This window comes from Balearica regulorum, chromosome 14, assembly GCF_011004875.1.
Source record: "Balearica regulorum gibbericeps isolate bBalReg1 chromosome 14, bBalReg1.pri, whole genome shotgun sequence".
In the NCBI taxonomy this organism is placed as follows: Eukaryota; Metazoa; Chordata; class Aves; order Gruiformes; family Gruidae; genus Balearica; species Balearica regulorum.
In genome coordinates, this window is record NC_046197.1 from 15,966,450 (window position 1) to 15,993,666 (window position 27,217).

A 27,217-nucleotide genomic window follows, 5' to 3' on the forward strand; every position below is an offset into this window, starting at 1 on the left:
CTACTAACCAGTTACTATCTCTTCAAATACTACAATAAAGGGCACATTAAGATGTTTGAAATTCCTGTTGGTGCGAGACATTTACTTATACAGGAAACAGACGCCACCAGTCATAATCTTGGTAAGTATGTAACAAGTAGGAAAATTTTCAGTCAGAATATTCTTTTCTGCTGTTTATTTTTGTCTCTGGAGCCTGACAGTGTGTTTATGCGTTTGTTTACCCATTATCCTCCCACACCACATACCTCTGTTAAGTACGTGAAATTAGGAAACTTTGTTGGCAATTTGATTTCCCCGTGCCGTGTTCCCTCGTGTCCTAGCCAAAAGATCCCTGCATTGGCATGTGCGTGTGTGAAAGCTGCTGAGAGAGGACCTGAATTACATTATGGGATGCGATGCATTATCTTCGTGTGCATCTTTCGTAACATGCTTCCCATCCTCGGTCATTTCCCAGCTACATCCAAATCCGTTTCAGGTTCTGCCCCGTTGCTAACAGTATTGACGCAAGGCTGCCCAATCAATCACGCAGCTTGGAGAGTAATTGAAATCCGCTCCTCGCGGTGCCCAGTAATCAATGCGAAGCAGTGTCTAGTAGGCTGTTATTAATTGGAAGTAGATTCACAGCGAATGGCCTGTTAATTGTATCGTGAGTCATCCCAACTTCTCACCAGCAAACGCTTCCCTGGCTGCTCAGTGCAGCCTTGCCCCGTGGACCAGGAGAGCGATCGCTCGCTGACTCAGACGAGGTTCTTCTTTCGGTGGGGGGTAAGCGATACACAGGGGACACGAACAGCTTGGTCTCTGCCGAGGCCAGCGCTGAGGGAGCAGGATGCTCAGGTAGCTACTAGAGAGAGAAGGGAGTTAAAATTTGGTGGTAAATAACAAATAGTCCCTGCTTCTTCTAAAGAGGAGAGAAAAACCAATGTGTTTTTTTTTTTTCTTGGGAGAAAACCAACGGTCCTAATACAAAGGTGGCTGAAGTCTCTCCGGGTGAGGGATGGGGCACTGACTGCAGCTGCACCAGAGGAACCAGGCGCTGTGCGCAGTGGCAGGCGCCTGCAAAGCAGCAGGAGCTTAAGCAGGGCTGTGTCGGTGACAGGGCTGGATCTGAGCAGGAGAAGGAATACAGTTTCTAGCGTCTCTCTCTCGCTGTGGGGACCCGCTGGGGGTTAGCCCAGTAGCCTTTCTCTCATGGAGCAGTAATAGCCCCCTGAGCTGCCTTACAACGTGTCAAAGAGCCGAGAAGCCCTGGGACCCCCACCGGCTGTCAAATTGGCTTGGATTTGGCCAGTGGATTCAGAAGTTGTTAGTCAGGAGCAGGCAGACGGACGCACGCAGTGCAGTCGCGTTGGCCTCATTTCTCTGGCAAGGCAGGCTATGAAAAAGAAAATAAAAGGACGATTAATGTTTCTGGAGCTGAGCAGGAAAGAGTTGGCAGTTGAGTGAAGCACCTGAAAAAGTCTTTCCAAACCTGTGAGGGAACAGAGGGGAAATGCACACTGGCCTTTTCTGCTTCTGCCACTGGGACAAGAGCAGAACAAAATGCAGAGGTGAACCTCTCATATTCACTTTTCTTGTGTTGTTCCTAGCAATTAAAAATCGTGAAACAGGGAAATTCATTCTAAGCGAAGACAACTATGTGCCAGACTCTAAAGTATTTATTGACATGGGTGTGGAGTGGGAATATCGGAATGACGATGATAGAGAAACCGTGCAGACCATGGGGCCGCTGCGTAATGGAATAGTTATTCTGGTAAGTCAAATGAAAACCATCTTCCACGGAACACAATGTCAGGGTTACAGAGCCATAACATGCTATAATATATTTTAGATCCCTCTTGTGAGTTACAAGAAGACATCTGCTTCAATTAGAAGACAATAGAAGATGTATTTTAATTCTTTTTTGCTAATTCATTGCTCCGTACAAGAGTTGTTATAACTCAGGCTTATATGTTGAGCAACCAACTCTCCTGATTATTACCTGTGGAGAGCCTAGCGAGTGGCCACTGCGTAAAGACTCTCCAGCTTACGTATCGTATCTGACATGTCAGCACTAGTTAAAAAAAAGGTCAAAATGGTTTGTACCAAAGAGATCTAATAGCTCCTCCTCCCGTCCATGTTTTGAAAATGTATCCTGCAAAGGCAGATGCAGGATTCTTGTGCTCTCAGGCTCGCTTTGTCGGGGCACAGCCAGATCTGCAGCTCCCAAACCCACCCGACTATATTCTTTTTTCATTGCAAAGCAGCAAACAACAGACTACAATGAGTAGGGGTAGGTTGATTCAGAATCCTTCTGCAGGCAGCTGTAGTGTGTTGGTCTACACCAGCTGAATGTCAGAGGAGGAATAAATACTCTGTTTTCAAAGGACCAATATTTTGCACTTTATTCACATTGAGTTCTGTTTTCTTGCATTTGTCTCAGTGCAGTGTGATAGTGAAAACTCTGAATAGTTTATATTTCTGTCAGGATTAAGTAACAGGCTTCACAGAATTCCCTGGATTATCATTAGAATAGTTGTGTTTTATCAGAAATATAAGCAATTTTCTTCACTGCTGTCGGTTATCTGTGCATTTGAATTGCCTTGTCTTTTAGTGTCATTTTAGTACAACATTTCCTTCCTTTATTATGGGATATGGAAAAAATTTAGTATCATGAAGTCAGTCCAATGCTGGCAAGAAAAATCAGTCTAAATCAACAACAGGCTTTCTTAATATGCAGTTTAGAAACTCTGTGTCATAAGGATAGAGATATTTTTTCATCAGGAAAAAAAAAAAAAAAAAAAGTGTTGAGTGCAGCTAAAAGGTTTAAATCCCTCCGGGAGTGTTTTTATATCTGAGCCACGATGATTGCTATTTTACATCATCTCGCATAGCTTCTGATATCAGTCTTTCAAATCTTTTTTCCCTACATCTGTTTTGCTTACTAGGTGATTCCTCACGGTGGTGCCAAGATATCTTTGACTTACAAGTACATGATCCATGAAGATTCCTTGAACGTAGATAACAATAATGTTTTGGAAGAGGACTCGGTGTCATATGAATGGGCTTTGAAGAAATGGTCCCAATGTTCAAGACCTTGTGGAGGAGGTAAAAACAAAACCCCAAAGCATTCAGCACTGATTAAGAGAAAACTGAAAGAACGAACACCATGTGTGGAATTCATTGCCACAAGACATTAGGGAGACCAGGAGTATGGGAGGGTTTTATTTAAGTTAAGAAATAGATAAATAAATAGAAAATGGAGTTAAAAATCTGACTTAAATGGTTTTAAGTGCAGATCTGGGGTGGCTCATTTCTGATTTATGTTTATGAAACTGAAAAGTTGTACAAATATGCAAGATTTGGATGAGGGTCTCCAAGCTGTGAGGGTGCCAAACCTCAAGGTGCCACGGGGCACCCCTTAATAAATCTGCATCCTGTGATGTGGACCTTGCAATGGGAAGACTCCTGCTTGGGCCAGATGTAGACCCTGATGCTGTTCACCAGGCTGATGGGCAGGTTTCAGCCCCTGAACGTGGCTGTGGAGGTTTGCAGAACATTTTTGAAATGCTAGATGTTGTTTTTCTCATTATAGCCTGTAGTCAAAAATAAAGGCGATGAGCAATTCTAGGTGCTAAATCTACATGAGTAAGTGTTTATTCAGTGTGATTTACAGTTCCTTTTGTAGCATGTTCACCTGTTCCAGCTGCAACCTCTGACAGTGTATGTGCAGTTTGTTTGAAACCTGAGTCCTATGTAAGATCTACCAGTGCTGAAAATAAGAGGAGTGTCTTTCTTCAGGCTACCAATTCACAAAATACGGCTGCCGGAGGAAGACAGACCACAAGATGGTTCATCGGAGTTACTGCGAGTTGATCCAAAAGCCTAAGCCCATTCGCAGGGTGTGCAACCTCCAGGAGTGCTCCCAGCCCATGTAAGCATCACTGCCCACCAGCACTGCTCGGTGGCATTATGCCCAGCTAGCACTCGTCACCTCAAAGAAGGTGACTTAAGCTTCACCTCATTACAGAGACCCAGGACTGTGAGGATGTGATGCTATATTCTGCTTGTAGAAAAACTATTTCTGGGACTGCTGGTTCCCATTCCTTCTGAAATAAGTTGGATTAGAAAAGAAGTCCTGTCTTGATCCAGACACTTGTGTTCAGACAATCTTGAGGTAATAAAAAATAGACATAAATTCAATTTATACCAGTTGATTTTACACATTGTGAATTAACTATGTAAGAAGAAATTTAGAGTGCTACATAAGAAAACCAATGTCATACAGCCTCTCAAATCCAAATCTTCCTGATGTTCACAGCATATTTTTGGGCATTCAAACACAGGGAAAAATATTTGACCTGTGTTGTGGTTTAACCCGGCAGGCAGCTAAAACAGCATTTGCTTACTCCCTGTCCCCAGTGGGATGGGCGAGAGAATTGAAAAGAAAACGTTAAAACTTGTGGTTGAGATAACGACGGTTTAATGGGACAGAAAAGGAAGATGATGATGGTGATGATGATGATCATAATGATGATGATAATAATAATAGTAGTAGTAATAATAATAATAATAGAATATACAAAACAAGTGATGCACAGCACAGTTGCTCACCACCTGAAGCTAATGCTCAGCTAGTTCCTGAGCCGCGTGCCTCCTGGCCAACCGCCAGTTATACACTGAGCGTGATGTCATACGGTATGGAATATCCCTTTGGTCAGTTTGGGTCAGCAGTCCCAGCTGCGGCCCCTCCCAGCTTCTTGTGCACCCCCCGCCTTCTTGTTGGCAGGGCAATTCCTTGACTGCTTGGCAACAACTAAAATATTAGTGTGTTATCAACATTATTCTCATCCTAACTCCAAAACACAGCACTATACCAGCTGCTAGGAAGAAAATTAACTCTATCCCTGCTGAAACCAGGACAACCTGTGAGATTTTTCTGGCTGCCCTCGTACAGCATGGTGTGCCTATTGTATCTTCATCTTTGCTATATATAGTAAAGTGTTGTAAATATTTTAATTCACATTTTACAGACTCTTTTTTTGACTGGCAGCAGGTTAGTCGTGCCACATGTGGGACTCATATATTCCTCATGTTGCTACTGCAACAAGAAAGGAGTATGTTGATCCCAGCTCTGATCTCTGGGGACCAAGTCTAGATTCCAGGAAGCACAGCGAATAAGTAGAACATACCACACAATATTTCCTAACTTCCTTTCAAAAAGGATTTGAAAGAGAGAAAAGTCAAGAAACTGTTCCCCATAAACTCAGCATGGGTCAGGGTTTAACATTTATTTATTGGAACTGAAGTAATTACCTAACTGTATCTCAGGCTCTCTGGAAAGGACTGTATTCTTCTTTCAGCTGCAAATATAATTGGACCCAGGTACCACAAAGACTCAATAGGATCCAAAATTGCACTTGGATTCCGGAATGTTTCGGTCACCTCTGTTTCCACAGAATGACATCAGAGCATTTTGCACTTCTGCATAGGAGAGGCAATGATTTCAGAGACTTTATGAAGCTCTGTGATACCCACTACACTGATATGCTGCTTCTTCAGGGCTGGGAAAAAATCATCTTGGTCTCAGAAATCACCTTAGGATTCATGGCTTTGTGCTGCACAGCACTCGCCTTCCTCCACAGCTGTGTAATTTCAATAGGCTGCAAAGACAAAGTTGGGTGAAATTGCCACTTTACTTTTTGTGTAACTCGGGCATTTAGTGCATCGCCTTGTGCCCTTGCTATTTCTTGATTATTTCTAAAACAAGGATTTTATGCATACTTTAGGACAGTTGCTTCAAACTCAGGATATTTCTTCAGACTATATATTTTTTGGTTAAGTTTATCTCATGACTACTGTTTACATTGAACAATATTTCCTTCTTGCAGATCTCTGCATTCTCTAAATATTTATAGACTTCACTTACTTGATTATAACCAAGCTTTCAGTAGTCTACATAAATTTCCTCTGGTCTTGTCTGTCCTTGTTGCTCTTCTCTAAGTCCCTTACCATTTGTAGCTGTAATTCTTGAACCAGTTTGAATCATCAGCAAAGTTTTCAGCTGTGCCACATTACAAACCGTAGGTGACGTTTTTCACTGGCCAAATCGATTTACGAACTAAGACCTTCTGATTTTCAGCAGAGTGTTGCCTTCCCCCCAAATCAGACATTTATGATGCTGAGGACCCCGATTTGCCCGAGCTCAGCACGCACGCTCAGCACTGACGCTGTAGCTGGGTTTCCTGGTGCTTCAGCAGATGGTGTCTAGCATGACCAGGGATGTGGTCCATGGAGTATCCAGATATGGGCCAGGCTGGAGCAACATTTCTAGCCCAGATGTTTTGGATTCACTCCAGTGGGAACCAGCTGTGGGGATGGCTGCTGCATGCTGAGGTCTGCCTACATTATGAGACAAGGCACAGCTCATGCACCAAGACGTGGGAAGCTCAGCAGCACCCTTGGGTGGCTGCTTTTGACATAAAAACTACCAGATTTTTATGTGCAGTCTTGGAAGGGCTAGCTTAATATCAAAGCAAACGGAGCAAAGTAAGAATAATGCTTATCTCGGGGATAATGAGAAAGAGTCACTCTAAGGATCTGGGTCTTATTACTGATTTTTCAGGGATATGGTCAAATAACCCTCGCCATAACTGCTTATGGTTTTTCATATCTTCTTTTTCCATATCAGAAGCAATATTAACATCCTGTTAAACCTATGTTTAAGAGTTACAGTTCAACAGACAGTTTGAACTCACCTGATTCAGGGGAGAGAGAATTTTACTCACCTTATTCTCTTTTCACTAACCCAGCTGGGTTACAGGAGAATGGGAGCCTTGCAGCAAAAGTTGTGGGAAAACAGGATATCAAGTGCGATCTGTCCGATGTATCCAACCCCTACACGATAATACAAATCGGTCTGTTCATACCAAGTACTGCAACAACGACCGTCCAGAAGGCAGGAGGCCTTGCAACCGGGAGCTTTGCCCAGCGCAGTGGAGAATAGGACCCTGGTCACAGGTCAGTCTCTTTCTGGAGGTCTTAAGCAACTAATTTCTTACAATGCAGGGGAGAAAATCTTGGAGTTTGTTCTGTGCTTTCTGTTCAAATGCATTGACACAATAAACTAATACCTACACAGAGGACGTGTTGCTTCCACTGCTGCTAACGCCACAGAAAGTGAGTCCGATGAAGAGGTGGTGGCAGTGAAACAGCCCATAAAGCCATCCCGTGGTGGTGCTGGGTGAGCCAGACCTCGTGAGCCACCCCTCTAAGATGTCGGCATCAGGAAAGCTGACTTCTACCTGCTCTTTATTGTGCTCACAGTCAATTACCTGTTGACTTAAGCTGAGAGAAGGGCAATTAATTCTTTGATCACTGTTTTCTTTCAAGTAAAGAAGACTTTAAAGTCTTCAGACACGGTGATTAAGGGCACCTAAGGAAGTTAGGCACCAACACTCGTGGAGATCCAAAGGTGCGAGTATCTTTGATGTAAAGCCCTTCAGCTGGTTTAGCTGCTCAGTCTCAAAAGGTTCTGTCCATAAGTGAAAGGACAGAGTTTTTTGCCTAGTTTACTGTGGAAACCTTTTTTGTTTGCCATTGCTGTGGGCAAAACAGGATTCAGTCACTCCCATAACAACAGTCAGGAGCTGGGCAGTTTGTGCTTTCCATCCCTGGCTCTTTGGCTACTCACTGTGTGAGCAAGAAATGTAATGTCACTCTGCACTGACTGTTTCTTGCTAAAGTATTTACTAGAGCACTAAGCAGCTCCCTGCATTCATATTTGCAAGCCTTTGCAGTCATAAAAAGGCAAAAAATGTGAGTAGCATATTGCAACATTGAATTGTTCTTACAGTTTTGATACGTAGGATCCTTGCAGTTCATCACAGCATTTCTCCGTTAAATTGTTTAAAAACCATGGCTGCCTTTGGAGATACATTTAATTTTGGAACTGTGCCGTGCAAATAAGCACAAACAATTTTGATCCTCACTGGGTTGAATAGGTATCACAAGCGATGCCATCCCTGGTGCACCCTGTGAATAAATGCCTCCCGTTTGCAATAAACTCTTTCTTGGAATGATTCACAATCATTGATATATCACAGAAAGCAGTGGTGCTCATTTAGTTTTCTGTAGGTGCTGTGGTGGTTCAAATCATGTACCATGTTGGCTCAAATCAAGGGCAGTGGTTTAAAATGTAAAAAATAATTTCTAATCTGTTGTTTCCAAAGGGTGACTGGGGGTTTAACTGGTGCATCTCCTTTCAGTGCTCTGTCAGCTGCGGCAACGGCACACAGGATCGCCCGGTCCTGTGCCGGACCAGGGACAATGCTATTGGCCTCTGTAAGGAAAATAAACCAGAGACTGTAAGGGTTTGCAGACTACCTCCGTGTCCAAGTAAGTGCTTGTCTTCTCTAGCGTATATTACTTGCTGAAAAAAATTACATTGATTGCATTTATTTGAAATGCCTTCATCGAATTTGTACTTGTGTGCTATGTCTACCTGGGCTGGCAGTTCTCCATAGCCCTGGTTTTGAGCAGACTTTCCAAATGCAGAGCTGTTGTGTGGCCGCTGGCCGCCTTGGGCACGTGGTTGTTCTCACTGCTTGCCCCAGGATGGCATGAGAGGCTGGGGCAGACCTCAGCACAGCGGTGGTGGCTGGAACCAGCCAGCAGATGACAGCTCCCCTGGGTGAGAAACGTTGCCTGAATCCAGCCCTGCGCCCCCGAGACGTGCTGGGCTTGGCAAGAGGCTGGTGGGTTGTGGCTAATTGAAGGCATCGTCTATAAAGATGTCTCTTTGCTTTCTCCACCTCCACTGACAATCCCAGGCTTCGTTTCCATTGTCAAGAGCAAGTAGTCTTCAGGGCTTATCTAACTTAGTTGTTTTAAGCTATAATAAATTTGTTTCTACCGAATCCAGGACAGTAATGCCTTTATCATTGTTAGCTTTTCAGCTGTTTGGAAATGATACTTGCGAGATCATTTCACGTATTCCTATTATTAAGTAATTCATATTTTTCTTTTATTCCTGATGTATTTCTCAGGGTAACTTTTGATTCCTAATTAATTAGAACCAGCTGTCAATTACGGTCTCCAATACAACAATTTAAAAAAGACAGTGTAACTAAACGAGACTGGATGTATTGTAGGACTGCTGCTGTGAGAGTACTGCTGGAAAATTGGCCTTCAGGCTGTCTTCAGTTTGGCTGTCAAGTGCTGGGCACAAGTTGTAGCAAACTGGCAAAACAGCACCCTCTGCCCAACGCTACACAGCCTGGTCGCAATCCTTCCTTGGGCTCCTTCACCATCGGAGCCCACTCAGTCTCTTAGCTCATCCACTAACGACAGGTCAGCTGCTTAATACTAATATATCTTGTGTTACATCTTTTTTTTTTTCTCCTTTATTCAAGGAAATGTTTCTGATCCTTCAAAGAAAACCTACATGATACAATGGCTGTCAAGACCTGATCCAGACTATCCCATCCAGAAAATCTCTTCAAGTAAAAGACCCATTTATAACTCTGCCTTTGCCCTTAAATGCATGCCACATCGAATGTGGACTTTGCCTTTTGCTCTCTTCTTCTCTCTATGCGGAAAGTTCCCTTGACTCTGCCAAGTTTAAATCTTGGGCTGAATCTTTTTTTCACACCAGGCACTTGGTGCTCGGTGTCTTTCTTCTCTGGAGCTTGCGTAGCACAAGTGGTGGAGGTCTTGAAGTGTTGGATGTGTGAAGTTGGATCTCCACAGTATGTTGCAGTCCTCTGAAAGGGAGCTGGGATCGGTTTGCTTGTTGCTTGGTGATGGTGAAAAAAGGCTCTTAATGGTTCATGATGTTCAGTTTGATAGCAAAACTGAGGACTTATTGTGAATGTGATCACATCACAATAATGACACCTTGTAGTGCTAAAGTTCTCCTTTATCTAGAAACCCTAAATCTCATAACTCTCTAGTTTCAGTTCGCTGACAGGGTAGTCTGATGAGTGAAAGAATTTTTTCATTCCATTTTCCCTTGCGGTGCCATTGCTTTATTCACCCTTGCTGCTTATGTTTTATTCCTGACCCTCACATTTGCTTTTGGAACCCGCGGAGGGCTCACCGGGAAGCAGAAGCTCAGTTTCTGTCGGTACTTTCCGTGCTGCTACGATGCCGTCCGCTCTCACCAAACTCCTGGTGGTGGATTGAAGTATTTTTCCCTGAGAAAAGCTGCATTCATTTTTCCCATCGCACAGTTTTTGCCAGCTTTGCGTATTTTCACTTTAGAAACAAACCCGAAGCAGAACAGGCATGGGCCATGTTGAAGGTTGCGTGGTGGTGTTTTTCTTAACCTGGCGGAGGCAATATGATGTTTTCATCGACTACGATGTCTCCAGCTGCTCAGCACGGAGCTGTTTATACTCATTACATCTTTGGTCTTTTTTCACCATGTGCATGTCTGACTTGACTGGTACGGTTGTACGTGTGCGTGTGTGTGTATGCTCTATAGATGTGTCAACTGGCAAACATAACAGTGTGAACTACTACAGAATTACCTCAATTTTTATTGCTTTTTTTTGCTTAGAAGAAGAATTTTAGAAAAATGCCTTAATGTTGAAATGTAAATGGCATTGATTTACCAGATCCAGCTTTAACTATAAACAGTACACTGGTACCTTGAGTTAATCTTCATAAGGAGTGTTTTTACTTGAATGATAACTATTAGAAGGCAGTAAATTTAATCCGAGGTTAATTTGCACAGTGCATATCCATATCTTCATCAAGACAGGATTGTGACCTGACTTACTGAAAATTAACTGGCATTCTTGCTTCACCTTCCGTGTTTGTGTTGAAGATTTGGAATTCAAAAGTCATAAACCTGTTTGTGACAGTCAGTACCAATAGTAGAAGTGTATCAACTTTAAAACCGCAGTCTTGGAGCAAATTACTACCTTATTGCATTGATCATATTCTTTGGAAAAGTGGCATTTTTGAATCTTTGGGTCTTCAACAGTGTAGCACTTCAAACTTGTCATTATCATGTGATCACATATTTAAATTTTGCTGTTAATATGATAATTTCCTGAAACATGTTAACAATTTACATGACAAGGTGAAAAAGCAAAGACACGTATCTGGCACTGAATACTGTTATGTAAAATAATTGGTGTTTAACTGTATAAATATATTCATGACTGTTACCTTTAAATAGACGATGTTTAGTGATGTTTCAAGAGATGGGTGGCTATAGAGAATGGTGCAATAAGGTATCTGGGCATTGTGCACTATGTCTATATGCACTTTGGTTTATCAGGGATATTTTATTAGTGTTTTGTATGTATTTAACATAATATTAAAGATGTGCCAATTCAGTTTGCTTTTCAATATTTTTTTATGAGACTAATGTGTACCAAAGTGACTGTGAAACTGATTTATTTTTTTCTTACTGATGTTTTGAAGATATACTTCCAGTCTGTCATGCATACTGCAAGTAAAAATAAATAAAAGTTCAGCAAATCTGGATATTTTGGTTTGGATAGAGGATAAAAAATTCATTCTGACATTCATAAGTTACAGAGTTTATTTATATAGCTTATCAGATGTCACTAAATATATTACATAATGCACTTTTATTTTCATGTATTTTTAAGCTCGACATTACATATTTTTGATAGGAAAAAAAGGCATTTTTCTAAAGGTGCTTGTAGTGATTCTTGTTCTTGTAGCCAAGAACAGATCTGCCGTGTTGAAGCTACATCTATATGTTGGCTTTTATTTTGCAAGCCATTTCGAGAAGCTTGCATTGAGGTCATGCAACACAGGGCAAAATGTCCAAAGGGGACTCTACGTGGGATGTAAAAAATATATAAAGCTGTATAGGCACATGCAGCTCTTTGTATAGAGTCGTGCATGCAGATATGAACAGTTCCAGCTCTTAGACTGGTTTGAAATGTCTCCAAACCCAAGGTACTATTCTTAGGTTTCTAGGGAAGGAGTTGTTCTTTGTTTCCAGCAGCGTCTCAGTTTAGCATTTGAAAAATATGGAAATGAACTGACACAGTTGAAAATAGGAACCAGAATTTTGCTTTTCTGCAACAAATGCAACGATGGGGGCATAAGTACACCGCAAGGAAGGTGTTTCCACCTTCCTCAGCCAGCTCTAGCTCTTTAAGGCAGCAGCAACAGTTATTAGTTTATTTTAGACTGCTATGTTTGCCAATTAAACACCTATAATGCCCTATTTTGTTAACTGAGGATGAGTGAAGAGGCGACACCTACGCTTTCTGAGTTCACTTGGTATCTCTGAATCTGCTCTGGTTCTCTACTTTGCTGTAAGGTTGCTGACAGGGTAAGTCAGTGTTCGTACAGGGTGGTGAAATACGAGCGCCAGTTACACGCTGACTTGAGCACGCTGTCTGCCCTCGGGTACGCTCTAAATAAAGGCGAGTAATTGGAGTTACTCATCCTTTACTGTAAGAGTAGGTGGAGATGTAGTAAGAGCAGGGAGAGTGGCAGAAGTGATTTCATCTCTGTCTCAGCACTCTGGTCACAGAGAAAATATTTTGTTACTGCTTATGCCAAGCGTAGGTCAGTCTGCCTTTCTCCTCAACCCTCTCCTCTCCTGCAAGGCCTCTGACTCTTCTTTCTTTCAGCATGGGCTGCATGTTGGGATTTTTCCTTCACTGCAGTTCCGGGTAGTTCCTGGCTCCATCACTTCAGCCCGGAGGCACAGGAGCTGTAGAGCATGTATGTAGGACGGAGGACAGGTAGCTTTCTCTCCAAGGAGCCTGCTAACCCCTCACCATCCATCTGCTGCCAAGTCGTATGGTCCTCTGCCTCCTCTGAGCAGAAATCACAAGGGCTTGAGTAATCTCTGAGCAGTCTGTTAGTGTTTCTCAGACAGTAAAATAGTTTGAGCAGTGCCCCTTTAACGCCTTAGCCTACATTTTGCCACCTGTATTTCAGCAAGATCAGGATCTGCCGTAACACCTGTATCCTAGTGCAGATTGTCATAACAGCTATCAACAGCTTAAAACCTATCAATTATCGTTCTGTCTCTTTTATTACAGTTTTCCAATCAGTGACACAAAAATCAGGACTTGTTACTGGGTCTGCCAGTCATTAATGGACTCACTTGGCTCCATCCCCACTGGAGTTTGTTGTTCTGAAAATATCAGCTCCCTTCTAGGAGGAGGAGAAAAGTCTTATGCTAAATGCACCACTTTTCTCTCGAGCAAGGGACATGCTCAGGCAATGCTGCTGTTTTCAGAACAGAGGTACCTAGCGAAAAAAAACCACTCCAATGGGAGATGGATTAATTCTGAGAGTTACACGGTATGCATAGAAACAAGACTTGACTTTCTTGAGACGGTCCAGATATAGATAAATATAAATTCCCCCTGACTGTGGTTAGTCCCTGTTAGATTGCAGAAAAGCGTTAAAAGGAGTGAAGGGGGGGGAAGATTTCTCAGTGTAAACCTTGATGACCTTCCGGGGTTTAACGTAGCATTAGCACAACACAGCACTATTGGTGTGTTTGGAACATTCAGCCCAGGCGGGAACGCACATCAGCATGGCTGCACGGTCTTCAGGGTAGCGCTTGCAGAATGTGAAACCAAAAATCAGTGTTATGGTCTACAGCATGGATGGGGCTGGCACGAAGAGTTCAGAGCAGCTTTTGCATCCCTTGAAGTGAGTTGAGGTTCAGGTTTAATATTAAGCCTGCTTCTGCTTGTAGAAGGCTCATTTGCCAGTTTCCCATCCCACTTTAAATACCAAACCCTCTGCCCACTGCCAAAGCTTCAGCTGTGTTTCTTTTTCTGATTAATGTGAAGATGCTCTTTATTTATCTGTTCCCTTTTTCTCTTTCAGAAGATCATTGTCAAGGAGACAAGTCAATGTTTTGTCGCATGGAGGTTCTCTCTCGTTACTGCTCGATTCCCGGTTACAATAAGCTGTGTTGCAAGTCCTGTAATATGTACAGCAATATAACAGAGGACGGCAATGTAACTGATTCTAACATAAATAAGAATAATGTCATTGAGGAGGAGCTCCTGACCACCCTCAGCCCTCCCACAGGAGTGTCCACCACACAGTCTGCCACCAGCCCTCCTCTTGTTTCCAAAACGCGTGCATCTCCTTCCAATGCAACTGAGGAGCACCCAGAAATCAACGCGGTGGATGTTCCCTATAAAATCGATGGGTTGGATAACGAAGTGTCACAGCACAACATCATTACACGGAGGAGGATACCTTACGAAAGGACAAGGAATCAAAGAATTCAGGAGCTGATTGCTGAGAAAAGGAAGAAAGAGACTCTTAGGAAAATAAACTAAAATGGAAATACGGCACAAACAACATTTTTCTCTTATAGAGATGTTACCAACAGCATAGTATTGCCCATGTTGTAGAGACTAAAAATGGGGAAAAATCAAAGCGGTGCTATGGCAGAGATGCCAAATTCTAACGCCTACTATAAATGGAAATGACAGATTGTTTCATAAGTGCTAATCTGAACACTTTGATGGCTAGGTCTACAGGGTACGGTAGAGTATTAGTGCAATATCGTTACAGCGTCTCACTGAATCCAAACAAACCGTACTACCTAGGCCAGGTTAGCAGGTTTCTTGTCTATGGGCTCTTTTAAGTCTTCTATGCCAGTGTAAAACTGCTTGGGAATAGTAATGGGAGTTACACTTAGGATGGAGGAAAACAGTCCCAAGACATACTAAATCCCTTTAAGACTGACAAGCAGGTGGTCAGCAATCCTGTGATGCTTCTGTGCATTGCATAAACCGGGCACTAACTCAGCCCCTGGTTCAGGAAGGTGCTTAAGGACATGCCAGACTAAGTTTAGCTGACTTTGGTAGAGCTGCTCGTGTGGTTACAGCTAGGCATGTGCTTAAACATCTTTCTTAACCGAGACTGTGTAAGAAAATATATAGAAAATTCTGTAGCCATATATTTATGTGTAAATTAAAAACTGGCAAACAGTAGTTTACATATTTCCATAAAAAATTTCAAAGAATTCTCCTAAACTTTTGAATACATGCAAGACATTTAGTAGGGTAGATCCAGCAAACTTGGACTGACAACATCCTGATCCTTCTGTTTACAATTATCCATATTTTTGATAGCCTTTAAGTTCCTGTAATGCAACAGCCTCAGTGATCTTTGTTGGTTGGTGCTTTTTTTATTGGTCTGATTTGTTTTCTACCCACATGCTGTTTAACTTAAAGATGACTGGATTCTTGTTGCCTTTTCTTTGGTGCTTTGTTAAGAAAACATTTTTTTTTCCTCCCATAGCATGAGGTTATTTTGGAGGAAATAATTTTGTATTACCTTCCTTTCCTTAGGACAGCTTTATTGGTGCAGAAGTGAACAACTGTTTGCTGTGCCCTGACATACACACGTACATCCACACACACACACACACACTCACAGTACCAGGTCTGCTAGAAACTTTAAGATGTGTAACCTGACAACCCTTTGAGTACTCATTTTCCCCTCAGGGTCATCATGGTTTTCATAGGTCATTTTGAATTCCTCGTTGGAGATCAGAAGATGAATTCAGCCTGGCTCTAACACCGCAGAATCCACAAGCGTGGACTGGTTCCTGCCATGGGTGGCATCTGAGCAGTTTTTCTCCTGTGTTCTGGCTTGGACTCTTCCATTTGTTTCCTCTTTGCTGGTAAACCTCCTGCAGAGCCCAGGGCTTCCCTGAAATCCTCCTTGTACCACTAGGTAGGTCTGATGGCTCCTAGTTCATATTTTCCAGTCTGAGAGTAAGATCTCATCCTCCAGCCTGAGCTGGTCTTAGTTTGAAGCAGAGCCAGTAATAAGCCTGTATATAGTCACAGAATTATTGGAAATGTGCTGAGTTTCCAGCAACGTGTAAGCTCTTCTGTGGCCCAGCGGCTGGTAAAGAGCTTCAGGAGTATTGCAAGGTGAACCACATGTGGCTTCCTGCGACCTTGCCTTCTGCCCGCAACCACCATGAGCTGCCCAGTCTGCTCTTCAGAACAAGCCAGTCCTGCTGGGAAGGCGGCGAGAGCCGGCAGGAACAGCAGTCTTTGCGACACTCAGATGTTGAACTGTTCTGGCCTGAACTGTGGCCAGAAGTCGTTGAAGGACAAGAGCTGATTTAAGAAAAATACTTTACAGAGAGACTAGCCAAAGCAGAATGTTTTCAGCTGGTGTGATGGCATCAAGCGTCCCTTCGTACAGAGGACCAGGGTGATACACTGGAGTGAGTGTTTAGGAGCAGCTCAGCTGGTAGAGGGGTGGGAGTTACACTGAAGACCATGAAGACCGGGAAGCATAACGAACCTGGTAAAAGTCCAGAGCACTGGGGAACATCTGGGCCAAACAGACGTGGCTGCAGATGTGAAAGCAGCAGCCAGCGCAAGCAACGCAGTCATCTGTTCTGGTTTTGAAAAGCAGAACTAAAGCTCCGCAGTTTGGCAGCACCGAGCAGCGGCGGGGCAGGGGCAGCAGTCTCACTTCACGCTTTAACTCACGACACGCGGAGCATTTTCCTGCAGTCGAAGGTGACTTATTTTCAGTTGCCCACATGGTCGCCTTTGCTCACCCCGGCCCCGCTCGTGGCCTGCCTGCCGTTACAGAGCCACGATGCACGGGCAAGCCCGGCACTGGCCCCAGGAGCCCTGTGCCATGGGATTTGTGGCTGCCTACGGAGAGGACAAGTTTTATTAACAGCCTGGGGTCGGGTCACATCTGTGCAAAACAGAGCAATGTAGTAATGAGTACTGAAGGGAAAAAACCCCCACCATGCTATTTATAAGCAAGGAGGACGTGTCTAAATTGACATCATCCCAGCTGGTGTGCCATGGGAGACACAAGCTGTAGCTGGGCTCCCAGCCTGTAGACACAGTGAGTATTTCTTCCCTTCCACATTTCCTTTCCACAGATGTGGTCAGTGTGAAACTCATCTTTTCCCCTTCAAGTTATTATCCTGCTTTTAGCTCTGTGGACAATAAAAATAAACCACAATCCCCAGCTTTTTCATAGCCTAGAATCACATCCAAGCATATGATGAACTTAGGAAAAACCCTCACAAACCCGAGGGCAGAGAGGGGTTGGGGCTGGACATTACGCAGGTGGGGAGGTAGAAGTTTGCTGCCTGGTTAGTACCAGTTTTACTCCGTGGGACTTTGTGGAGACTGATTTCTCTGACCTCCAGAAGCCTGAGATAACCCGTCTAATAGCTTCAGTTCTTCCTTAGCATCAGGAATAGGTTTAGTCAACCAGGCAGTGTGAAGAAATGCCACAGGAGGAAGTGCTGCAGCTCAAATGCTGTCTTACAAATAGCCTCTTTGGTCCAAAGGGCTTCTAAGTTGTGTCCCAATAGCAAGTGGGGCAGGAGTCGATTTGGTGCAACTTCAAGTGACCTTTCTGCAAGCAGCACGAGGAAAGGCCCGGTCCAGTGCGGAGGCCCGACGTTTAAAAAGGTCTCGGCGGTTCCGTGCTGAGCGTTTCCAGCTGTGTCTCCCTGCAGCCAGGACTGCTCCAGCCTGGGCAAGGTCGATTGGCAAGGGTTCGCTCACACGCAGCATGGACACCCTGGCTGAACTGCCAACGCTGGTTCAAAGTTCAGAAGCTTGACTGCTTTGTTCTTTCTCCAGAGTAAGTCAGTTCACAATCAAAAAAAGACCAAAAGCATTTTTCCAGGTAAGGTGGAAATTTCTGCTGCATCTTGGAGCCGGAGCAGCCTCCAGAAGAGGTGTGGTGCTACACTAGGTCTGGTGTTCATGAGGGACCTGATGCAATGCCTAGCAGCATCTGCCTTTGGGAAGGGCTTGCTCCCTTCTCAGTCTCACCTTTTGGGAGATTTAATTTGATTTATTTCTCACTGGTTTTAATTCTACTGAAGATTTCTCTAGCTGTTATTTGGAGAATGCTGAAATTATATTTGAAGGATTAGCTTCAGCCTAGATTGCTCAAGACAGTGAGATGCTGATGGACACAGACTGATCAATCTCCTTATGGAGCAGAGCCACCAGCTGCCTTCTTTTTACAGTCTTGCTGTATGAGGGGCAGAAAAAAGTCTTTTCAGACCAGGAAAGATGCCTTCTTTTCCAGCTGGCATGAGTTTTTCAGAAGGTGGTTTTTTCAGCAGTTCCCCCTGATGGTCATTTCCTAAGAACATGTACCTCACTTCTACTGGAAAACACAAAGCAGAGCTCTATTCATAAAGAAAAAGCAGCTGAAGTCAATAAGTAGGGTTTTGCTCTCAGCTGATCTTCATTGCATGTCAGGATTCCAGTGGAAACTTGGGTCATTTTTGTGTTGGTTGAACTAGGACAATGGTTTCCTCTTTTCTACAATGCTGTAATTGGGCAAGAGCATCATCATAGTGTGTCTTCTGTAACCGTTTTGTTGTTGCCCAGGTACTGCATTTCGAGACATGATGAGCAGGGAATGGCATTTTAATGTAACCTAATCCCCAGAAACTAAAGCAGATTTATAAGTAAGTATATTCCTGCAGAGACCATCTCAGAGATCTGCGAGCTCAGCAATGTGCTCCCGTTCAGCAGTGCATTTTGTGACCTAACCATGCAAGTACACAGCTTTCTGAATTGTCATTTTTCTCTTGGTCTAAACTTAAAATCCAAGTGACAGCCTCTCATGAAAAAAAAAAAAACAAAAACCAAGATCCCAAACCAGTTCTGGTTCCTTTGGCTCCAATCTATTGCCATTTTTTTCATCAACATTCCTTTAAAAAATTTTGTAATCTGTTATGAATGCATCACTTTTTATATTCATATATCCATTCAATATTTAGAGTCTCACAACATCTCCATAGAATGCTTTCAGATATTTTGAGAATTCTAGAAATGGTGCTTTACCAGTACTCAAAGGGTTTTATGTTTTATTTTATTACGTAATGCATTTAATATCTTATTTACTCACCTACAATGCACAATATTAGCTATGATCATCTGAATATCTATATGCAACTTCCATTCACTTACATATGCCTTAACAGAAATTGCAAGAAATAGCCATTTCTTGTATATTAAAAATGTATATACAAATTAGAATCTTTAATTTTATAATTTATTAAATTCAAATGTCTGTGTTCTTTTGCAAAGTGTTTGACTTTTCCCTGTGCTTTTTTCATTGAAGTAACATGATGCAGAGATGCTGGGGGAGGAAGACCCAGCGTCTTCAGACTCCAAACCAATTCAATTTCTGAAACTTTACCTTGATGAAGTGGGACTGGGGTACACTTGCCACCAAAATCGTACATCCTTGTTACAACATCCATTATCCAAGGCCAAATATCATGAAGTCACTGGACTGAAACCTCAGTTGATAACTGCACAGAAATCAATCAAACTCACTTAAACCCGCTCGAGGCTCTCAGCCCTTACAGTTGGCTGAAATCCATCCTGGTCCGGGTATCATCTCCTTAAGAGCCTCAGTTATTTGGGCTTCAAATCAGGACTGATGAGCAAATTTCACTTCACATGTCCTATTGATAAAATAATTGCTCCTTTCCATGAAATTCTTTTGCATAAAGTTTCCTGCCATATCCTGCATGCTCATAGCCAGGTTCCTTTTAAAGCATAATTGCATCTCTCCCGTGTCATTGAAGCTTGCTGCTTGAGGATTTGAAAGATCCCCGCTTGCCTTGATTATTCAGTTAGCACCACGCAGTGCATTCAAGTCCAACATATTCTTTAATCATGTAATGAACCACCTCAGCATTTTCAATACAGAAAAGACATTTACTTACTTAAATGCACTGAAAAAACAGCAGCCCAGCCAAAACCTGGGTTTCATTTACTGTGACAATTCACAGAGTATCTAATTTACAGCTGGGACAAGGGTTATATTGGCTTTTGCTTTCCCAGTCTAAAGATTCTGAGATTTTTTAGAGTGGCCATGGGAAAGGGTCTCACGTCCATACCTCAGACATGAGAAACACCCATGGTGGGGGTCAAACACATCCAACATCCCTTTTCCCACCCGGTCTTCCTTGCTACATCTGAAATGCCTATAGATGACAATTAGAGGAGGCCATCTCTTCCTCTCCTGGCCTACATCAGCTTTTTAGCCCCTTTGCATCTATTCTTCAGACTTGGGCAACTCCTGGTGCCCTGTGGGAGCTCGGGCAGACGTACACACATGTACGCACATACACACACGTACACACGGCCCCGTGGGGGCGGCTCTGCCCCCTCCAGGAGCCAGAGCTCCTGAGCATCATTGCCCGGCCGTGGGCTCCATGCCAAACACAAAGGGAAGCGACAGAATTTTTTTAACTTAAAAATCTACCTCATCTCTAAGGGGAAATATTGTGGGTGTCCCCTGGGCCCTGCTGGGGCACTGTCACTGCTTCGGAAAGCCCATGGCAGCTTAACACCTCTTTGTCCAAGCATCTTTGAAGATGGAAGCAGGTACCTGCCGTGGGGCTGGATGAGCCTGGGAAGCCTTGCTTTGGGAACGGCACCGTGAGGGTTTGCTCTGGGAGCATCATCCAGTTGAAGGTGTTATGCTCATGCCCCCAACACTGAGCGGCCCAGCTCGGGTCTCGTTGCAGATGATAACAACATCCTTCAGGAAGCCTGGTGCTGCAGGGAGTGCAGGGTCACAGCGGGTTGAACACCACTGAGAGCATCGCTAGCTGGGATTCGTTTACCCACCTCGATGCAGCGTGTGCCTTCAAGCAGAAGGTCTCTGGCAGTGGAAGGAAAGGAAACATTATCCTAAAAGAGAGAAGCTGCAGGGAGGAATGGCCTATCTTGTTCACACAGATGATGTCCATACAGTATCCTGCTCCCGCAGCATCCACAAACACCAAATACTGAGCACAAAGCAATACCTGGCTGCGTGCACCTCACAAAAGCAAGTTTCCCAGCACAGATCCTCCAAATCCACTTGCAATCCCACTAACACCAGTGAGAGGTAACTTGGGCAGAGCAAGGAGCCTGTAGTGGTAAACTAGAGCCTCCCTGAGCAAATATTCATGTCTTGGAAGAAGGACTTACAGCTTGGTGGTGCAGAAATGGGCAAACAGAGTCGGGGAATCCCACGGCTGGCTCTGCTGGGCAGTCTCTGAAACAAAACAAAACAAAACAAAAAGGCAGTTCAAGGAGCAATTCCAGGCCAGGAAAGCAGTTATTCAGGTTATTCTCAATTACACCAGGCAGAACGTAGCGCCTTCAAAGTGCAAATTTGACTGTCTCATCACACAGCACGGGGGGGCACAGCATGATTTCCAGCCACCCACCCACGGGTTGCTTTGTTCTTAGGGGCTTAAAAAGCAATGCAGAGCCTTTCTGGGGCTGAATGCCTGGAAACAGGAGCTGCACGTGTGTGCGCGTGTGGATGTGTTGTGTTTGCATGGCTCTCCTGTGCTCTCTCCCCCTGCACCCCTCCCACCACCCCTCCTTCATTAGCAGCTCTCCAGAGCCGAGCAGGACCGAAGCGACGGAGCCACGGAACCACATCAAGTGCAAGCGAACGTCTAAAACCTCATTACAGCGAGGAGCAGAGCAGGATGACACGTGTGGGAGAAACCTCATCGTAGTTAATCTGCTGGTTTTTATGCTTCATCAGCAGAGTGCTCCCACCAGCCTGACACGATGAAATTGCACTTTGCATCCGTGCTGCCCCGAGCAGAGCTTGGGTTCCCGGCAGGCCGGCGACGGAGGACCAGCACACGCAGCTTTGCTTCTCCTGATGCAGTTTCTAGTTGAGTTACCACTAGATGGTGGCACGGCACAAGAAGTAGGGTTATGAAACAGCCGCTGGCCTTTGGTACGGGGTGAAAAACCTCTAGATCGGTTGAGAACAGCTCTTTGCACCCTGGCGTTGCAGGAAGGGCCAGACAGAGTAAAACCTGCTCAGCTCAGTCCCCACCGCGGCGTGGATGGACTGGAAGATGCTGTCATAGTGCTGTCCATGCCTTACCAGCAGCTGGGGGCTGAAGAGCAAGTGAGAAGCCTGAGGGAAAGAAACACAGAGAGCAGCCGCAGTGGAGAACCAGAGCTGTGATCAGCCCTGCCACCCAAATCACAGAAAACAGTTCAGGAGTTATTTTTCAGGGAGTGCTATTTCTCTGGGCATCTAAACACAGCCCAGCTCCAGCTGATGACAGAAAGTTTAGAGGATAGTAACATAGCAGGGTTTTCCACCGATGGTTAACATTAACTGGTCTAGCAATTTTTTTAATCAGGCAAAGCTCTTTTATTAAAGAAATGCAACAGCTATGGGAAGATGAAGCTGTCTTGGGTGAGCCAGAAGCTTGGATTAACAGCCAAGTGCTGACCAGCTTGTAACAAATCATTTATATGGTGAAAAGGGATCTGTTTCTGTTTGTGACCGGGATGTTCCTGCAGTTGTTTGTGATTGAAGAATCTCTCACGCCACAAAAGTGGTTTACAGCAGGTTCCCCTGGATTGTGTGGGTCCTTTGTGAGCTGTGCTGGGGGGTCTGCAGGACTGACGGGGCCAGCTTCCAAAATAAAATTAATCTCCATATTTAAAGGATGGAGATCCCAGCACCTGAAACATGCAAGCCAGACTCCTGTGCAGTTGAGGTCTTCAGAGCAGAGGGAAGCACACGCGGCTTTCCCGGGGGCTGAGCAGCCACCCACTCTTCTGCCCCGTGCGTTGGTACTCTAACCGTGGTCCAGCCGGGTTTATTTTTAGCACGAGGAGATGAGAATCAGTAGCATGGCACGTTTAGACCCCTTTTCCCTGCCAGCACTGCCAGAGGGGGTTTGGACAGGAGCTATGCAGGAGCTATGCAGGGCCTGACCAGCAGGAAACAGCTTGTTGCTTGTAAAAAGTTATGGTGTTTGCACGGCTCGCTGCTTCCCTTGGTACAGATTTCTCAGATTTTCCAGCCACCTCTGGCGTCCCTGGGCCATCCCGCCGGGTTTCAGCTTCAGGCAGCCGCTGCGAGCGACTCGGCACCCCGGGGTGCTGGCGGCACAGGGGTTTCACGGGCCAGCGGGCAGAAGCGAGCTGGGAAGTGACGGCAGCAGCGTCCTCACCGAGCCCTGCCACGACCCACAGAGCTCAGACTTCCAGTCTCCTCGTGGGACACGTCCGAAAAGGGACAAATCTGCATCAGTGTTCAGTGGGGTGGTCAGGTATTCTGTTGGAGCCTAGATCTGCGTTTCCGTAATCGAAAATGATGTATGGAAAAATGCATGCCTACAAAGATACAACGTAACCTTATGCAGCCCAGTAATAATATAAATAAAAAAATATTTCTATTATTTCAAATAAACATCCTGGGCTGGATTCCCAGGAGAAGTTGCCAGCAAGCAGCCACCACAGTTTGCACTTTCCAAAACTTCAAAGTACTTTAAAACCAGTCTGCGCCGGCCCCGAGCTCCCTGCCAGCACCGCCGAGAGCCGGGCGGGCGAAGCCGTGACACCGGCACAGCCTAGCGAAGGCTCCTCGGAGTCATTTTCCGAGCTTAATTGAAATCCGAAGGAAACTGAGCGCCTAAATCATTCCGAGCCTTTTCAAAGCCTCCCAAAAGAATTCCACCTGTGCTCCCAGCTGGCCGGAGAGCTCAGCTCCTGCAAACCAGCCGTGGGCTAAATGGCGATGGGCTGCAGCGACCCAGCCCTCGCAGCAACCGGGTCCTCACTTCCAAAAGAGCAAGAAATACCTGGTAATTTCCAGAAAATCTCTGTGCATCAGTCATAATGTTTGTGCAAGTAGCCACCACCAGTTACCACGTGAGCTGCAGTCAAGGCAACAGCTGTGGGTGCGACATTTCTAACCCAGCTCCGTCTAGTTAATACGAAACGAGCTCATTAATGTTTCATGGGAATATCTTCGCTGCGTACCGTAGCGGCTGCTTGCTGTAACGCACGGGAGGTTAACGGGCTGGGGGATATAATTAGAGAACACAGATCATCTGGAATCCGGCACAAATTGGGTCAAACCATTTTCCTTTCCTGAACTTTTAATGACAAACACGCAAGAGAGAAGCAGCTTGCTGCACCGAGGCTGGAGACGCTCAGGGTCACGCTAACCTCGTACCCAGTCCCTGGCAAGTGCTAACGCTACAGCAAGCCCGGCATTAACGCCGCTCCCTTCCTCACACTCTCTGACACGTTTTTAGATGCTGTCTTGCAGCACAGGAGCAACGTGGCAGCATTTTCCAATCATGCACCAGTCACAATATTTGCCAGTTTACCCCAAAGCCTCGTTTCTGCAGGCGGGAGGGCGGCAGGACCGCGTGCGCGGGCTGATGGCCGTCCCTTTGCGATGCCGGTGCCTTTGGGTGCTGCGGCTGCTCTGGGAGGAAGAGAGGGCAGAGATGAGCAGAGGCAGAGAGACGCCAAGTAGGGTAAAAACTGCTTAATAAAAAGAAAAAAAAAATGACAAAGTGAATTTACAGTTCTCGCGGTTACTGGGAAAGCTTGAAACTGGCACCCTGAATGTCCCTTTGGAGACCTTGAAGTCAGACAGTGAAGGGAATGGACCTCCAGTTTAGTGGGCTTTTTGACCCGGTTTTGGCAGCAGGCGCAGCCTCACGCCGTGGAACCTCGAAAAGTGGGATTTCTTTCCAACTGGGATTTCTTTCCAACTGGGATTTTGCTACTGCAGCCCGGGGCAGTGATGCCTGCATCCCAACGCCCAGGGCTCCGCTGTGTCACCGCAGGCTGCAGAGCAGCAACGTGCCATCGCTGAGCCGGGATATCGGTGCCACCGGGGCTGACCTCAGCCAGCCGGTCAGGTCAACGCGGGTCCCTGGCTCCCGCGGGGGTATCGGTTTGCCAGACCGGGCTGGAGGCGTGTTTCCTCTTTTACCTTTTCTGGATGGATGGATTACTTGGGAAAACATAAGGTGATTTCCCCCCATCCCCCTAGGAAATATTCTTTGCAATATTCCAAAGCAAAAGTTAGTTACAAAGCAGCCTTGGCAGCGCTGGTGCCCCATCGGGTTGACGGTGGCTTTTGCCAGCAGCATTGGCACCGTCCCAGAGCCCCCGTTTGGCATCAAGAGTGTTTTTTCTGAGAATACCCAAAATGGGAATTGACTTTGGTATCCATTTAGAGCTCCCAAAGATTAATTGGTTTGTTTATCCGAACATCAGCAAGCTTCAAAAAATGCCCAAAGGAGAGCTGCCTGTTACACTTGTGTGACTGCTGAACTGTTTGAATGCAAGGCTTCCCCCCAACCTGGAAGCATTCAAAAATATAAAAAAAAATCTACCAAAGAGAAAAATCAAACAAAAAATAACCCTACAGCATTTAGATCTCAGACATTCAACCAAGCCTTGCAGAACTAATAACTCATGTTTTCCTCAGAAGCTTGGGCACCACTGCTGTTGCTGGGGTTTGGGGTTTTTTTTGTGATTAATCCCATTTGGTTACGGTTTTTGTGCACTCAGGAATGCTGATTCACCGTGCTCTCTCAGGGGAGGATAAGTACAGGAGACCGGGTTGGTTTAAGCAGAGAAATCCTCAGAAGTGCTTGGAAGAAACCTACGGCAGTTTTGCAAGGAGACAAACAAGCGTTCAAAGGTGCATCTTTTCTTTTTTAATTAACATTTTTTTGAGCAACTACTAGATGAAAGAGAAAACCGACCGGCTTGCTTTGAGGTAACAAAAAAAAGAGAGGCATTGCTGTAAATTATAATTGGTTAATGATAGCTACTTTTAAGCTGTATCTGGTATTTTTAAATTTATATTTTAATCTTCATATCATCAAGAATATTAAAAATATGATAGAGAACAAATCATTTATACTGGGGTTATCTGAGTAATTCCAGTAACAGTGATTTGATTAAATGTGATTTTTGTAACACCAGATGCCTGGAAGGAAGTAATTTCAATAGATAGAAGGGATTTTTAGTGCAAACCCATATTTTTAGTGTAGTTTCATAAAGAAACATCTTACCTAACCACATTTGGTGAGGACCCTGATCACTTTAGAGGCTCTTGGGCAGCTTCTTGGCGCCGGGCACGATGTGTCTGCAGCCCTGTCCTGTCATCCCAGGGGAGGCTGCTGCTTCCGGCCAGATGCCACCAAAACCACACACTGGGCTGATGGTATGGAAAAGCTTTAGGAGGGGCCTTGGCCTTGTTAGACATCTGATAACCCAGCCCTGAGCCTGAAATTCCCCTGGAGATGATGTTTTCCTAATTCAGCTGCTCTTGGAGCGGCTGCCATCGCAGGTGGGGTGGCCACGGCCAGCCTGGCACCTTGCACAGCCCCGGTTCTACTCGCTCCATCAAACCACGCAGCCTTTGAGAAGGAGACACCCCCAGCCAGGAGAAGGGACTTTCCAGGGGAGGGGAATGCTCTTGAAGAGTTTTATAAAGAGAATGTATCCATGCGCATCTGTACATACGGAATTTTTTCCCCAGCTCAGTGCTTTTCCTCGTGAAATGGCTTTCCCAAGCTTTACCCTGCAGCGGCTTAGACTAGCTGGGGCCTGAGGGCTTTTTCCATTTCATGGCAATTATGGTGCCTGCAAGCAAGAAGGAGCAAAGCTGTAAATCATTACTAGAGCATGATCCCAGCTGATCATTGTTGTTAGCAAACTTAATGCATGAAGGTTGAGGGTCATTTCAGCTAACTTCAGCTGTTTGGCATCAGAGGTCCAGACAAACAGCTTAAGCTTGCACACCTTCCATATTTAAATGCTAAGCAATGGCTATTTCCAGAAAGCAAATAATCTCTGCTTTGAACGATATCCTGAGGGATGCACAAGCCTTTTGAGCAGCTTATTTCTTTCCACTGGAGATAAAGAACCTGGATGATGAGCGTGGGCTTGGGCGACCAAATCAGCAGTCAAAGCCAATTCCAGCCTGAATGCTGGTAACACTGCGAATATTTGCATTAAAACTAAAGTAGTGATTTTTAATCTAGGATTTCTGCTTTTCTCTCCATCCCTCCCAGCAGCTCAGGACAGGTGGTATAGGTTCAGAACTGCAGTCACGCTCTCTGGCCTTGCTCACAGAGGGATGCTGTGCAGCGTGGCTATTGCCTGGTAACGGACAGCAGCTATCGAGGCTCCCTCTGAGGACACTATTGGGAAATAAAAGCAGAAGGAAGATTCTGCTGCAAAATAACTATTCACCTCCCCACCCAACGTGATGCTGCAAGAGAGGCGATGAGAGGGACACTGGAGTTATACTAGAATTGCAATCAGTTTGCAGCACGTTAATAAGCCAGAAAACAAAGACAAATCCCTGCTGCCCAGACAGCCGCAAGGCTGGACGCGGCCGCTCCTCCCGGCAAAGCAATTTGCCG

At 45.0% G+C, this 27,217-nt stretch overlaps 2 protein-coding genes and 1 long non-coding RNA gene across 6 annotated transcripts in view; 2 read left to right on the forward strand and 1 right to left on the reverse strand.

Moving 5' to 3' along the window:
- Nucleotides 1-19,072, forward strand: part of ADAMTS2 (ADAM metallopeptidase with thrombospondin type 1 motif 2) — a 264,477-nt gene extending 245,405 nt beyond the window's left edge. For all 4 annotated transcript variants that reach the window (XM_075766937.1, XM_075766936.1, XM_075766938.1 and 1 more), the window contains 8 exons: nucleotides 41-121; nucleotides 1,590-1,753; nucleotides 2,928-3,087; nucleotides 3,781-3,913; nucleotides 6,792-6,999; nucleotides 8,247-8,376; nucleotides 9,393-9,482; nucleotides 13,828-19,072. In XM_075766937.1, the coding sequence (XP_075623052.1) occupies nucleotides 41-121; nucleotides 1,590-1,753; nucleotides 2,928-3,087; nucleotides 3,781-3,913; nucleotides 6,792-6,999; nucleotides 8,247-8,376; nucleotides 9,393-9,482; nucleotides 13,828-14,291 (1,430 nt within the window). In that variant the 3' untranslated portion in view covers nucleotides 14,292-19,072. The remainder of the gene's footprint in view (nucleotides 1-40; nucleotides 122-1,589; nucleotides 1,754-2,927; nucleotides 3,088-3,780; nucleotides 3,914-6,791; nucleotides 7,000-8,246; nucleotides 8,377-9,392; nucleotides 9,483-13,827) is intronic.
- Nucleotides 1-23,535, forward strand: part of HNRNPH1 (heterogeneous nuclear ribonucleoprotein H1) — a 301,642-nt gene extending 278,107 nt beyond the window's left edge. The window contains exon 13 of the mRNA XM_075767008.1: nucleotides 23,520-23,535. The gene's annotated coding sequence lies outside the window, so the exon portion shown is untranslated. The remainder of the gene's footprint in view (nucleotides 1-23,519) is intronic.
- LOC142603923 (uncharacterized) overlaps nucleotides 1,261-27,217 on the reverse strand; it is a 41,643-nt gene continuing 15,686 nt past the window's right edge. Inside the window, exons 2-3 of the long non-coding RNA XR_012837808.1 lie at nucleotides 20,973-21,039; nucleotides 1,261-1,375 (exon numbers count right to left, since the gene is read on the reverse strand). This is a non-coding gene — a long non-coding RNA (uncharacterized LOC142603923). The remainder of the gene's footprint in view (nucleotides 1,376-20,972; nucleotides 21,040-27,217) is intronic.